The sequence below is a fragment of the Cryptotermes secundus genome, unplaced genomic scaffold (genome assembly GCF_002891405.2).
Source record: "Cryptotermes secundus unplaced genomic scaffold, Csec_1.0 scaffold4911, whole genome shotgun sequence".
Taxonomy (NCBI): domain Eukaryota; kingdom Metazoa; phylum Arthropoda; class Insecta; order Blattodea; family Kalotermitidae; genus Cryptotermes; species Cryptotermes secundus.
Window position 1 is genome coordinate 1 of NW_019742588.1, and position 12,096 is coordinate 12,096.

Here is a 12,096-nt window from a genome sequence, read left to right on the forward strand (position 1 = left end):
CAACTCGGGTTGCTGCCTCTGTCATTCATTTGTGACATTAGTACGTGTTTTTTGTTCCCTTCAGTGTACATGTTTCATCCCTGAAAGAACGGTTGTATGCATAAGATTCACAATATTTTTTCTTATAAGTTTCTGAATAGTTATGAAATTTATGGCAGGTTCAGAGATCTTCATTAGGAAGATCCTCATTTTTCTCATATTACTAGAAGTGTGAGATGCTGATGATATCTGTGTTATAATTGCACGCATATATCTCACTCATGGCTAAAGGTCCCCGCTGTAAGAACATTGGTGACCATTTCATTCCTATACGTGCTGGAAACAAGTGGCAGATTAAATTTGCCATGAGCACAGTGAGTAGTTTGAGTAATCTATGTTTTGTGCTAGTGAATTGGCTTAATAAGAACTGTGGATTCGTTATGAATGAAATAAGTTGTGCATTCTGTTGGGGTGTTAATGTCTGTGTGATGGTTAAGTTCCTGGCGTGATCAGTTCTTGTGGTTTACCACCAGTTCCTATAGGTGAGCAATGTGGTTGTGTTGAACTGCTGATATGGGATGCCCACTGTGCTGTTTGTCCTTTAATACACCACTTTAATATTCCATTCTGTCAAAAAAAAAACTGCTGCAAGAAAAGGAGCACACTAGTGATGCATGTGACCTATCTGGTGGATCACATGGGCTGTGTTTATCCATGCCAGGAATCAGGATTGTTGTGTCACTGGCAGTGTTATTGCTGTTTATTTAATGGCCTTTGCCTAATGAGAATTTCATTGTAAAAAGTGAAAATGATAACTGTCACTTTCTTGAACTTTTGGGAATTAACACTGTTTCCAAGATATGGTCAGCCCCCTTGTCCAAAAAAAAACAAAAATAATGACTTTTGGAGGCAGTTATGCACTGATAAAAGGCTTATTATAATTGAATGGGTAGTAAATTTTAACTGCTTACCATATTATATATCGCACAGTTATGACCAAGACTAATAAGGCTAAGTACATGTGCTTGTATTCTAAGAAAAGTGTGGCAGTGCCTGTGTTAATGGTTCTGAAAGTTGAACACTAAATACAGTTGATAGAAGGTGGGTTGAAACAGTCAAGTTTTTGTGAGTAAGTGGACATAAACACAGTAGTATGGTAGGCACCCAGTTGGGAAATTTCAATTTAGAAGAAAGAATGCAAAGACTAATGGTGTGAACACCTTCTGTGGGTGATAAACAGTAGGATACCCCAGAGAATTATGCAGTGTAAACCTGCAGGATATAGAGGCATAGGATAATGTATAAGAAGTTGGGAGGATTTGTTCTGAGATGGAATGGCCCTGATGCTCACCTTGCAGCTCATGGTGATACTGGTGATTATATTATGTGGTTGTATGAAAGTCAGATGCATGGAGTGTGCATGAGAATGACAGCAGTCTGTGTGTGTGTGGAAACACAACAGGAGGTTTTGTAGATTCTAGAAGACTCATGATAGGGAATTCGGTATTGTAAGTAAGGTGAATTATGCACTTTTATTTTTATTTAAAATTTCGTGCCGTGTAATTGAATGTTGACAGAGAGATTAGGAGACCCAACTAACGGTTATTTTAAAAATTCTTTGATGTTAAAACTACTCTTAAGTTGAACGAAAATGAATCCGTTAGGGAACTGCCGTTTACAGTTTCTCTTGATTTATGCTTTAAAAACTCTCCCCCCATTTTTAAATGATCATAACTGTCACACAGTCTTGATCATAGAACTGTGTGCTATCCCTGTAATTTGTTTACTTAATCTTCTATTTCTTTTAAATCTTGCTCTTTTGATGTACTCATATAATTCATTTTACTTTGAATCTTTCCCGTGAAATTTGCGATTTTTCCACTGTTCATGGTTTCTGTGAATTGATCTTGATTCTATTTAGCTGGAGAAATGCCTTTAAAATTTGTCTGTTCTTAAATATAGAAGAATGCTGGAGGCTATCATAAGAAATTTTTGTACCCTTCCCTGCTGAAGAATGAACTTCTAGGTGCCAAAATTGAAGATGTTAGAGGCCAGTATGGTGAGAGAAGGGCATTGGCCCCACTCAAGGGATCAAATCTCTTTCAGGTATGGCAGCTTTGCATTAGTATTTTTAGTTCAGGGAATAATAGTAACAATTCTTTAATTATTTAGGTATATTTTTGCTTGAAGAGTATTATCATCTGGGCTCTAGTGCCATATAGTTCAATGAAAGCAAACCAATGTTTTGGAAGAATCTATCGCCACCATGTTCAGTGTTTAAGAGTAAGCCAAGGAAGAAAGCATTGTAAAGTATGCAGCAGACTCTGGTTACTCTTTGCCCATAATGATAGAGGTGATGTGTCCCACCAGAATGTCCGTTGATTTTCACCAAACTGTATTCACCACTGTGAGAACCTCATATCAGGCATATTTGTACATGTTTGCTCACTGATGTTTGTATGCTATGTTTTATTGTATAGGCCATTTAATGTAGTGCATTAGTTTCAGAGGTTATATACATGCAGTTGAGATGTGAGGATAGTAAGGTATTGTAATTAGGGAGTTAAGTAGGAAGGCCGTAGTTAAGGTCACACACATCCTCTTGTAACAACTGAGAAACTGGAAAATGTCTGACTGGACAGTTGGTGTCCCTGCTGAAATAGGCATGTCCACTGGTATGTTTTCTTTGGCAGATATGCTGGGGTCTGTTTTGAGTAATGCTGAGAATACCTCATTGCCATTCCACTTGGTTCTGTCCACCCAAAATACTTACGTAAAGTAAATAAATGCTTCCAAATTTTGACAAAAGCTCAGACTTAATGCATTATGCTTGCTTTCCAATAAGGTAACTATTTCATACTTAATTTGGTTTCATTTTAATACTACAAATATAACTAACATCTCTTTAACTGGTAGATATCCAACGACTGTCAAAGCATGGCTCTGAGCTGGTCGTCACTGATTAAGAAGTTTGAAAATGTGTTTGAGTACATTGTTAGTTGTGTTTTTCTTTTTGTGTGTGAATTATTTGATAATGTATGAATTGAGATGTTATATAGCACAGAATCTGAATGAATATCAGACAAATCAGTAAGGTAAATTTGTCCCTGTCCTTAACTTATTAAGCACTATGCCATGAAGGTGTATGGGTGATTGGATGTATAGATCCACATTTTCTTGACATTAGCACTAGCTGGAGGTAAGTGGTCAGCCTCACACCATAGCTACTTTCAGCAGTGCTCTTTAATTGCACCTTCATCGTATATCCAGGTATCCATACTGAAATATGAAAACTGAAAGAGGGAGTCAACTAGGTTATGGCACTGTAGCCATGCGATGACATCTTTAAACAAGGATTTAAACAAGAATTAGTTGGTTGAGAGGCACTCACAACCCAGTAATAATGTCTGCAGAAGAGGACACTGTTGAGATCCATTACCAGGCAGTAGCTAATGAAGACATAGGGGACTTAGTGTGTGCTGTAGTAAGAAGTCTAGTCCATGAATTAGGGAGAATGTTGTAGTTACAGTGTTTAAGTGTTGCATAAATCAAATTGCCAATCCCAACACAGTGTACAGTACTAACACATGCAGAATGAGCATAATCCCATTTTGCTGCTGTGCAAGTATGCTGTCATATCCCACTGCAAACACGTCACTTCCTGTATGAATGGTGGAGCATATAGAGTTAATTACGAATTATGATTGTTCAATTCTGGGACAGTATGATAACATTGACTTAAAGACGAATGAGTGATTGATTTGCAGTTATCAGAAAAGTTTGTTGGTTTAAATACAGGCAGTAGATTGACCATGTTGGTTGGTATGTGCATTTTAAGTAGATTCCCTGTCTGTTACTACAGATTCATTCATTTCTTCTTTCGGTACATCGTACCAAATAGGAGTGGTGACACATCATCACTAGCTTGCTATTCTTTGTCACCAGTTAGTGCAGAAAGCCAGAAGCTGCTTACATCTGCAAGAAAAGTAGCACAGAAAATATCGCCAATGCCCTTCAAGGTACTGTAATAATGTTTAACTTTGGTCATATATATAGTTTATGTTGTTTTTAATTTGTTAGAATTCACAAATAAAGTGTTTGCCCGCAGCACATCCTTAGTTTCATGTCCAGTTTCCCTCTAATCAGTAACAAAGACTGACATGGTTTAGGTGATGTTACTAAGAGTTGATATTGGCAATATACTCCTTTTTCTTGAAGGTGATGGCTGCTCCTGAGCTACAGGATGACTTCTACTGTAGTCTTGTGGATTGGTCCTCACAGAATATAGTGAGTGTGGGATTAGAGCGCTGTGTGTATCTTTGGTCAGCCTGCTCAGGCAAAGTCACAAGGTTGCTTGATTTATCTGAAGATGGCAACTCAGTAACCTCAGTTGCATTTAATAAGCAGGTAAGTCATAATTCCATGTAATTTTTATGTGGGATGGTAAAATGCATCTCTGTTCTCTGTTAAATTTGAATATTGCTTATTTTGTTAACTGGGTACAGGTATTAAGTGTAAAGTGAACTGCTGCAGTCAGTCTTGAATAAAGGAAAATTATGCATTATGTATTTGTTTGTATGTTTTTTCCCCCTCCACTTTTGCAATTTCCTCCATGCCTCCATTGCATAATCCCCCCCAGTATTAAATTGGAGAGAAGCGAGAGATTTTTTTTTGCACTAATGAGGCATGACGGTTGCCATAGAGTCCAGCTGGGTCCACTCGGCACATCAGCCACTGATCTGCCTATTGTACCTGTTCCAGGTGATTATGATTATGGAGAATTTGGTGGAATGAAGATTGGCAGGGGAAACCGAAGTACTCGGAGATAACCTGCCCCAGTGCCACTTTGTCCACCACAAATCCCACTTGACCACACCCAGGTTCGAACCCAGGCTGCCATGGTGGGAAGCCAGTGACTAACCGCTTGAGCTATGGTGCGGCCTATATGATGGTTGTCATTGTTTATGCTGCAGTCTCCCATCTGCTTCTACTTCTCCTCTCATTGGACTGATGGATGAATCTGATTCAGCAAATTACTGTCCACCTTTGTTTCTATGTGTACTAGTGAATCCCCATTGGACAAGGGTTTACTGCATTTGCTTGTTGCTCATATACTAGGATGTCATGCACATTAAGCAGTGTACACAGGGAAGACATGAAATATAAACTTCAAATACAATTTCTCACATCCTAGTATATTAGTGCTCTTCTTGGCGATGTGGCAGAGGGGCTTGAATCATTTAATGTGGCTGAAATTTTAAAACCATTTTCTGCAGCAGCTGTACAAAGCCACTGTTAAAAATGAGTAGTAAGAATTTGCTGAAGTAGTGTTGCAAGTTCTGATTTTCTGTTGCTGAATAGCTTGCTTACATTCCCACTCCTGATATAATGTAAGACAGGCTAGGATTGTTGCTGTTGGATGTTATTTTTAATTTGGTGTTTCATTCATAGGGAAATCTTCTAGCTGTTGGATCAACATATGGTGGTGTGCAGGTCTGGGATACTGTTGTAAATAGACAACTTAAAATGATGCAAGGCCATGCAGGAAGAGTGGGTACCCTTGCTTGGAATGGAAATATTCTGTCATCAGGGAGTCAGGATACCTTTATTTTACAACATGATATGAGAATGCCTAGTCTTGTTGCTGAAAGAAGATTAGTAGGTCATCAGGAAGAGGTTAGTAGGACATGATTTGTCGAATATTAATAGTCTGGGGTCAGCACAGATTTGTGCAGTTCACCAGGGTGACAGAAATTCTGTTCCTCAGACACATCTCCACAAGAAAAATTGTGCCTACCTGTGCTGTTTTAATTGCTCCAAACTACCCTATTTCCCATTACATAGTATACAGAAGATGTATAAAATATTGCCCCTTATGTAATGTAACATCATCTGTGGAGATAATGAGAAATGAAAGCAGGAGAGAATATCTATGGATAAATTAAAAGATTTTTCCATTCATCAGCCTCTTTAATTTATGGCTGAGCAGACAGATATGTTTGTTGAGCCCTGGTTATATTTAATTTTGTATTACTGAGCAATGCCTGTTACTGATGAAGGCTCAAAAATATATTTTGTAATCAGTCATACAAATTTTATGATTGGTAATGACTTTGAATGAACCATGTGATTTGCTGCTCTTTATAGGTTTGTGGCTTGAAATGGTCTCCTGATAATAAATATCTGGCCTCTGGGGGCGGTGACAACTGCCTGTTTGTTTGGGATTTGCATTCCCTCTCACCTCTTCAGAAGTACACCAGGCATTTGTCAGCAGTGAAAGGTATATATTCATCTCTGTCTTATCTAAATATGTAATTCACTGAAACCTAATTCTGATCAGTGACTAACCATTAAGTGTTGTTGTGTTTAAATAATAAAATATAGTTGGTCTGAAATAGAGTACAGCAGAATTTGAGTCTGAATTTAAGAGAATTACAGTTCAGCCCCAATGTAAGAAGAAGTCATGATGTTTGTAAATTTTTTTTTGTTTTAATAGGTACTTGTAATATCATAAAATGCTTGAAATACATAATCTTCATCTTCATCTTGTAACACCTAATTATGTGTATCACATTATGACGTGACAGTGTGAGGGGGCATGCAGTAGCGTAGTTGGTTGAAGCACTATGCTACAAACCGGAAGGTTGCTTGATGGAATCCCGATGAGGTGGATTTTTTTTTTTTTTTTTTTCCCTCCCAATTTACCTAATCCTTCCAGCTGCACTATGGCCCTGGGGTTTACTCAGTCTCTAACAGAAATTAGTACCAGGGATATTCTGGGGGGTAAAGGGCAGCTGGCACGTAAGGCTGACAACCTTACCACCATCTGTGAGCCAATTGTCTAGATAATGTTGGAGCCTCAACATCTCACATCCCTATGGGCCTCCACAGCCTGTTAAGGGGATACCTTTACTTTTTACAATGTGAGTACAGCAGTATTTATTCTCTTTGGTCCATTCACAATGAAAAGCTGCAAAAATGCACCTGTCAGCCTCACTGTGTCTATCCATCTGTCTGCAACAACTTAAGAACTGCCAAATGGATTTTCATGGAATTCCATATTAGACATTTGTACTAAACCTTTTTTGATACATTCCAGTTATCGTCAATATCTGTCAACAGTGACACTTAATATGAAGGTCAAAGTGTTTTTTCTCACGTATTTTGTAACTTGGTAATTATATATCAGAGCAATAAGGGTTTCGAACAGAAATTGTGGAGAGAAATGAAACGAAATTTTTATGACCCGTACACTTTCTCCATAAATATCGTAGATTTTGAGACAATTCATCAGAAGGGAAGAAATGCCCCAGCTTGTTTGAAATAATTGCCTTGTAAAATATGAAAATGTTTAAGAATCATTCAACATTGTCCATATCTCTAACATTTTCTGAAAGTTTATGTTATAGTATTTCTTTTACTCTCGCCAAGTTATTTTAGTTAACATGTACACTGTGTTAGGGGCCAGTTGTAAATGCAACAGAGTTCCGTTAAATTTTGTGTCTACTAGAGGATGGCTTCTTTCCTGACCATTGGTCCGTCAGTTAGTGCGGCATATAGTCTTTTTTTTTTTTAATCACTCAAAATGTGCAGATTCCAAATCGCGATTCTCATTGTTGCTTGTTTGTTCCTGTTAGTAGTCTTCCATCATACTGAATAGCTGATTATATTTCATGTTTGGTCTTTTGATTGATGAACAGTGGTGGAGTCCATCCATACTCTCTTCCTGTTCCACTCTTTGATGAGCCACTGGCTTTACAGAGACATAACAGTTCAAGCTTTGTATTTAGACCTAAGCTTGTCTGTTTCTTTGCCATGATTAGGATTAAACTCCTTTAAACACTGAATTACAATTAGAGGAGTATTTGGAACTTCACTAGCTACATGACAGTGTACATATTTAAAAACGCTACTGGCTTGTAGAGCGGTTCAGGTGATATTAGACTTTTGTCATTGGTTCATATTTGTTTTGGGGGTACTTGAGCTTGAATCTTAAAAATGCTTTTCCCTGCTGTTCCTGTTTTACTGTTTTCAGGAGTCGGTAGGTGTTTATTAATGGCATATTAAAATGGCTGTGCACATGCAACCTAAACACTTCTGCTTCAAAATTGAGTAAATTCTCTATTACTATAGTACTCAGATTGTGGAATGTAGGTTTTCTGCCTCTTTCATTAACAAGAGAGAGGCCTAAAGATCAGGTAATGGTATCTTTACTTCCTGTGCCGAGGTCAAGAATGGTCGAGCCATACCTCCACTCCCTCATATATCTTTGTGACATAGTGCTTAATTAAGTAAGCACAGGGACAACTTTTTTGTTATACATTTAACACATACTCTATAACGTGAACATTCTGTACATCATGTAATCGATGAAATTGCTGCTGCACCATCAAGCAGAAGTATATAATGCCCAGGCATTTGGAGGAATTCCATTTGCCTTTGGCTGAAAGATGTTGAATGCATATACTGTAATGTGGTTATAAATTAGTAGCCTATACTGTAGTGTCATCTGCGTGCGGTAGGATAATGGATGGCACTCCTCGTGCATGGCAGGTGAACATACGTGCGTCACAACTTTGCTTTTGAATTATTATAAATATGATACATTTCTTTGAAATGTTTGCTTGTTGGATGAAAATTCCAGGTGCATGGGTACCATATACTGGAAATTTACTGTATTTTTCTCTGTGATTATCTTATAATCTATGAAATATTATAGAGATATAAGTAGAGGGAGCATAAAGAGATTGTATATGACAAGTTAGAGGTGAACAGCAAAGAAAGTACAAAGCAAAACACTGATATCCACACTGTATGCATTCTGTGCCATGACTGATGTATGTAAACAAACAGCTGTTGAACAGTGAAACCTAGTATTGGTTTGTTGGCAGGAAGACATCTGGCAAACGAAATTTGTGCCAGACCACAAGTGGTGCTGAACTATGGAATGAGATTTGAGGGGCTTTGCAACTTAATGATTAATTGGATGCAGTTTGGTATAAATTTGGTACATTAATACATTTCATTTTGCAGCTGTTGCATGGTCCCCACATCATCATGGGATCTTGGCTAGTGGTGGCGGTGTAGATGATCAGTGTCTTCATTTCTGGAACACACTCACAGGCGAGCTAGTCAAGTGCATTAACACTGGCTCTCAAATCACCAATCTGGCCTGGTCAAAATTTTCCTCTCCATTGGTAAGTTTCTTACAAAGCAAATTAGTCCTCAATTTTGTAGTGGAAATGGTATTTTTGACAAAAGTAAGGATTTTCTTTATACTTTAAAGAGGTAGTTAAGTATTTGAAAGTGATGAGATTTTTTTTACCCTATGATGTTAAATTTCAAAATGCATTCCAGAGTTAATGAAATAGAACTACAGTAAATTTGAGCTTTAATGTGTTGGTGTGGTTCCTGCATGGCTTGTCTGGAATGAAAGTGCTGTATTTTAGTTGACAGATTCAGTGTCTTTTTCTAAAGCAAGCCTTGAGTAATGTTCTCAGTGTCCACCGAAAAGGAACCATGATTATGAAAATGAAAATATGTTTCAATTGGCATAGTTCTTATAAATGATTATTATAATTCTGATTAATCTTCCCTTCATTTCTGGGAGATCTGTCAAAAATTAGTACTTCAAATGCTGTGTGTGTTGACAGTAATTGTGTGGCATCTCAGGTGACTGGTCCGTGATGTTGACACTATGTTTGACTTCATCCACTAGAGCAGGAACATTTAGGGTATATTTGAAAGCCTGTATGTTTTGTGTGCTTTAGCGATTTGTTCATTTTAAAACTGTAATGTTGATTCTGTTCTCTGCAAAGGATATAACTAATTCTGTAAATGTGTTAAAGCCTACCCTTTTAAGATGTTTTTCTGCTGGAAAGCTTAATCTTCACTATATTGCAGGTCAGCACCCATGGCTTCCCAGATAATCATATATGTGTGTGGAATTATCCCAGCCTAAGACAGCTTACAAAGCTCACCGGGCACTCATTCAGAGTTCTCCACCTGGCAGTATCTCCTAATGGGTAAACAATTGTAACTGCCGATGGGGATGGGACTATTTGTTTCTGGGTTGTGTTCAGCAAAGCTCATTCGCAGAAGGTGAGTGCTCAGTTTATTCAGTGGAAAAAATTATTTTCTAATGGATCACATTTTTTTAACATGACGTTTATATTTATAGAATTTTTTAAAAAATATTTATTGTGATTTTCAACTTCTGTTTTAGGAGAATAGATCCTGCCTGAATCTCTTCTTGGGCATCCGATGAGGGGCTTGTAGATGGAACGTTAATGTGAAGCCAAATCCTTCAGCTTTTTCTTGTTATCACACAATAAAAGATACTTATATTTATTTTTGTTTATGTTCTGTTCATTGTACATTGATTTTATTAAATTATTTGTTGTATTTGATAATTTATAATGTATCATAGACATTTTGAAGCGTCCACCTTGGAGTGTTAATAAATTATATTCTCAACTACACATGACTTGTTATTTATTGCATAAAGATGTAGGTTAATTTGTTAAAGCTATTAAACTAAGGGGAGGCTAGGTAAGGAGATATTACTTGGTGTTTTAATGTGGTAAATCTTCTGTTAAATTAGAACTGAGATTATGCAAGTAACATACTAAAAAAAGCTGGTGCATCAATGATATGTCTGCAGGTAAGTAATCAATTTCAGTCAGATTTCCCTCGGTCATTGTCTGAATAGTATGTTGAAATAAGACAGAGCTGTTTCCTCATCTGTCTTCTTTATATGAGCATGCATTGCTATAGGTAATATGGCCTAGCCTCTGTAGTTGAATAATTATCAAATCTCTAAAGGGAGTAAATTCGGCTTGTGTATGGACTTTCTTCTACAGGTACTCACTGTGTGGGTTGTTGCCTTTCTGCCTCTACCAGTGTAGTGATATGAGACCAGAGCTATAGTGCAGAGTAAATGTAACTGGTCACTTAAATTAATTAATTTCTCAGAATTAATTGTATCTTTATAAAAAAACAGGACCCATAATGTTTTTCATCACATGACACACAACGTTTATATTGTGGAGTGGAAATTGCTGTGTATGATATGGATTTCTTGTGCTTCAGTATCTTTTGTTTTCTGTGATCACACGTCAGTGCAAATAAAATATGAAATATGTCAAACTGAGGATGAAGTTGTCCACCATGAACTGACTGAAGATGATAGTTGCTGAATCATGTGTAACTGTGAAGTGTGCAAACTAAGGTTTTGTAAGATCACAGTTTTATTTATTTATTCGTGTCCCCTCTATTCTTGCAAGATTCCCTTTGTATTTGATGTGGATACAGTATTTACATTAGATCATCCAGTGGTTTCTATGAATATTATGTGAAGTATAAATCCATTAGAAGTGTCAGAAAAAATCACAAGAGATATCTTCCTAGGGTCTGAATTCCTCACAGAAACACTAGTCAAAATTTTATCATTAAAGTAAGGACAACTGGCGTGTTAATAATCTGGATACAGAAAAAAAAGGCCAGCTATCAGTATTAACATTAGAATAACTGGATGATATCAGAAATCACCTTGAAGATTTGTGTCCTAAGCATCTTTAGTTTTTAACAGTGTAAAGAGAATAATATAATTTGCTGTGAGATGTATTTCTAACTGGGAATAAAATGAAATTCTTGAGAGCAGAACTGTTATTCACAATACACATTATATATAAATTCTCTTTTAGGCTTCATAGGTTGTCAGTGATTTACTAGTATTTTAGATGTCCACTTTTAAGGTGTGTGGAGCTGGGAAAGCGTAGTTTGTATAGTGACTGGCTATGGGCTGGACAACTGAGGGACTGGAGTTCGAGTCCTGGTAGTGCCAAGGGTTTTCTCCACATTGTCCAGACCGAGGGGCCCACCAAGCCTTCTATCCAATGGGTACTGGGAACTCTTTCCCAGGGGTGAAGCAGCCAGGGCGTGAAGCTCACCACTCACCTCTTAACTAGTGCTAAGGTCAAGAAAATGTGGATCTATGCAACTACTCCCCTATATTCCTTCATGGTGTAGTGCTTAATTATTTAAGCACAGGGACAGCTTTATGTTAATATATTATGTGGTGATTTTGCTTACTGATGTCTGCCTGAGAGTTGCAAG

General features: G+C 37.4%; 1 protein-coding gene across 1 annotated transcript; it reads left to right on the forward strand.

The window, feature by feature from the left end:
* Positions 1-50: 50 nt before the first annotated feature.
* LOC111873375 (fizzy-related protein homolog) lies at positions 51-11,358 on the forward strand. The gene is made up of 9 exons (XM_023868032.2): positions 51-353; positions 1,942-2,085; positions 3,864-3,998; positions 4,198-4,386; positions 5,431-5,655; positions 6,127-6,259; positions 9,013-9,176; positions 9,883-10,080; positions 10,205-11,358. The coding sequence occupies exons 1-8, from the start codon at positions 261-263 to the stop codon at positions 10,006-10,008; spliced, it is 1,209 nt and encodes a 402-aa protein (XP_023723800.1). The 5' UTR covers positions 51-260; the 3' UTR covers positions 10,009-10,080; positions 10,205-11,358.
* Positions 11,359-12,096: the final 738 nt, after the last annotated feature.

Excerpts from the sequence above, each read along its gene's own strand:
- LOC111873375 (XM_023868032.2), top strand. The coding sequence starts at position 261 with ATGGCTAAAGGTCCCCGCTGTAAGAACATTGGTGACCATTTCATTCCT. Across the intron at positions 354-1,941 it reads TTAAATTTGCCATGAGCACA|AAGAATGCTGGAGGCTATCA; the intron begins GTGAGTAGTTTG and ends TCTTAAATATAG. Across the intron at positions 3,999-4,197 it reads TATCGCCAATGCCCTTCAAG|GTGATGGCTGCTCCTGAGCT; the intron begins GTACTGTAATAA and ends TTTTTCTTGAAG.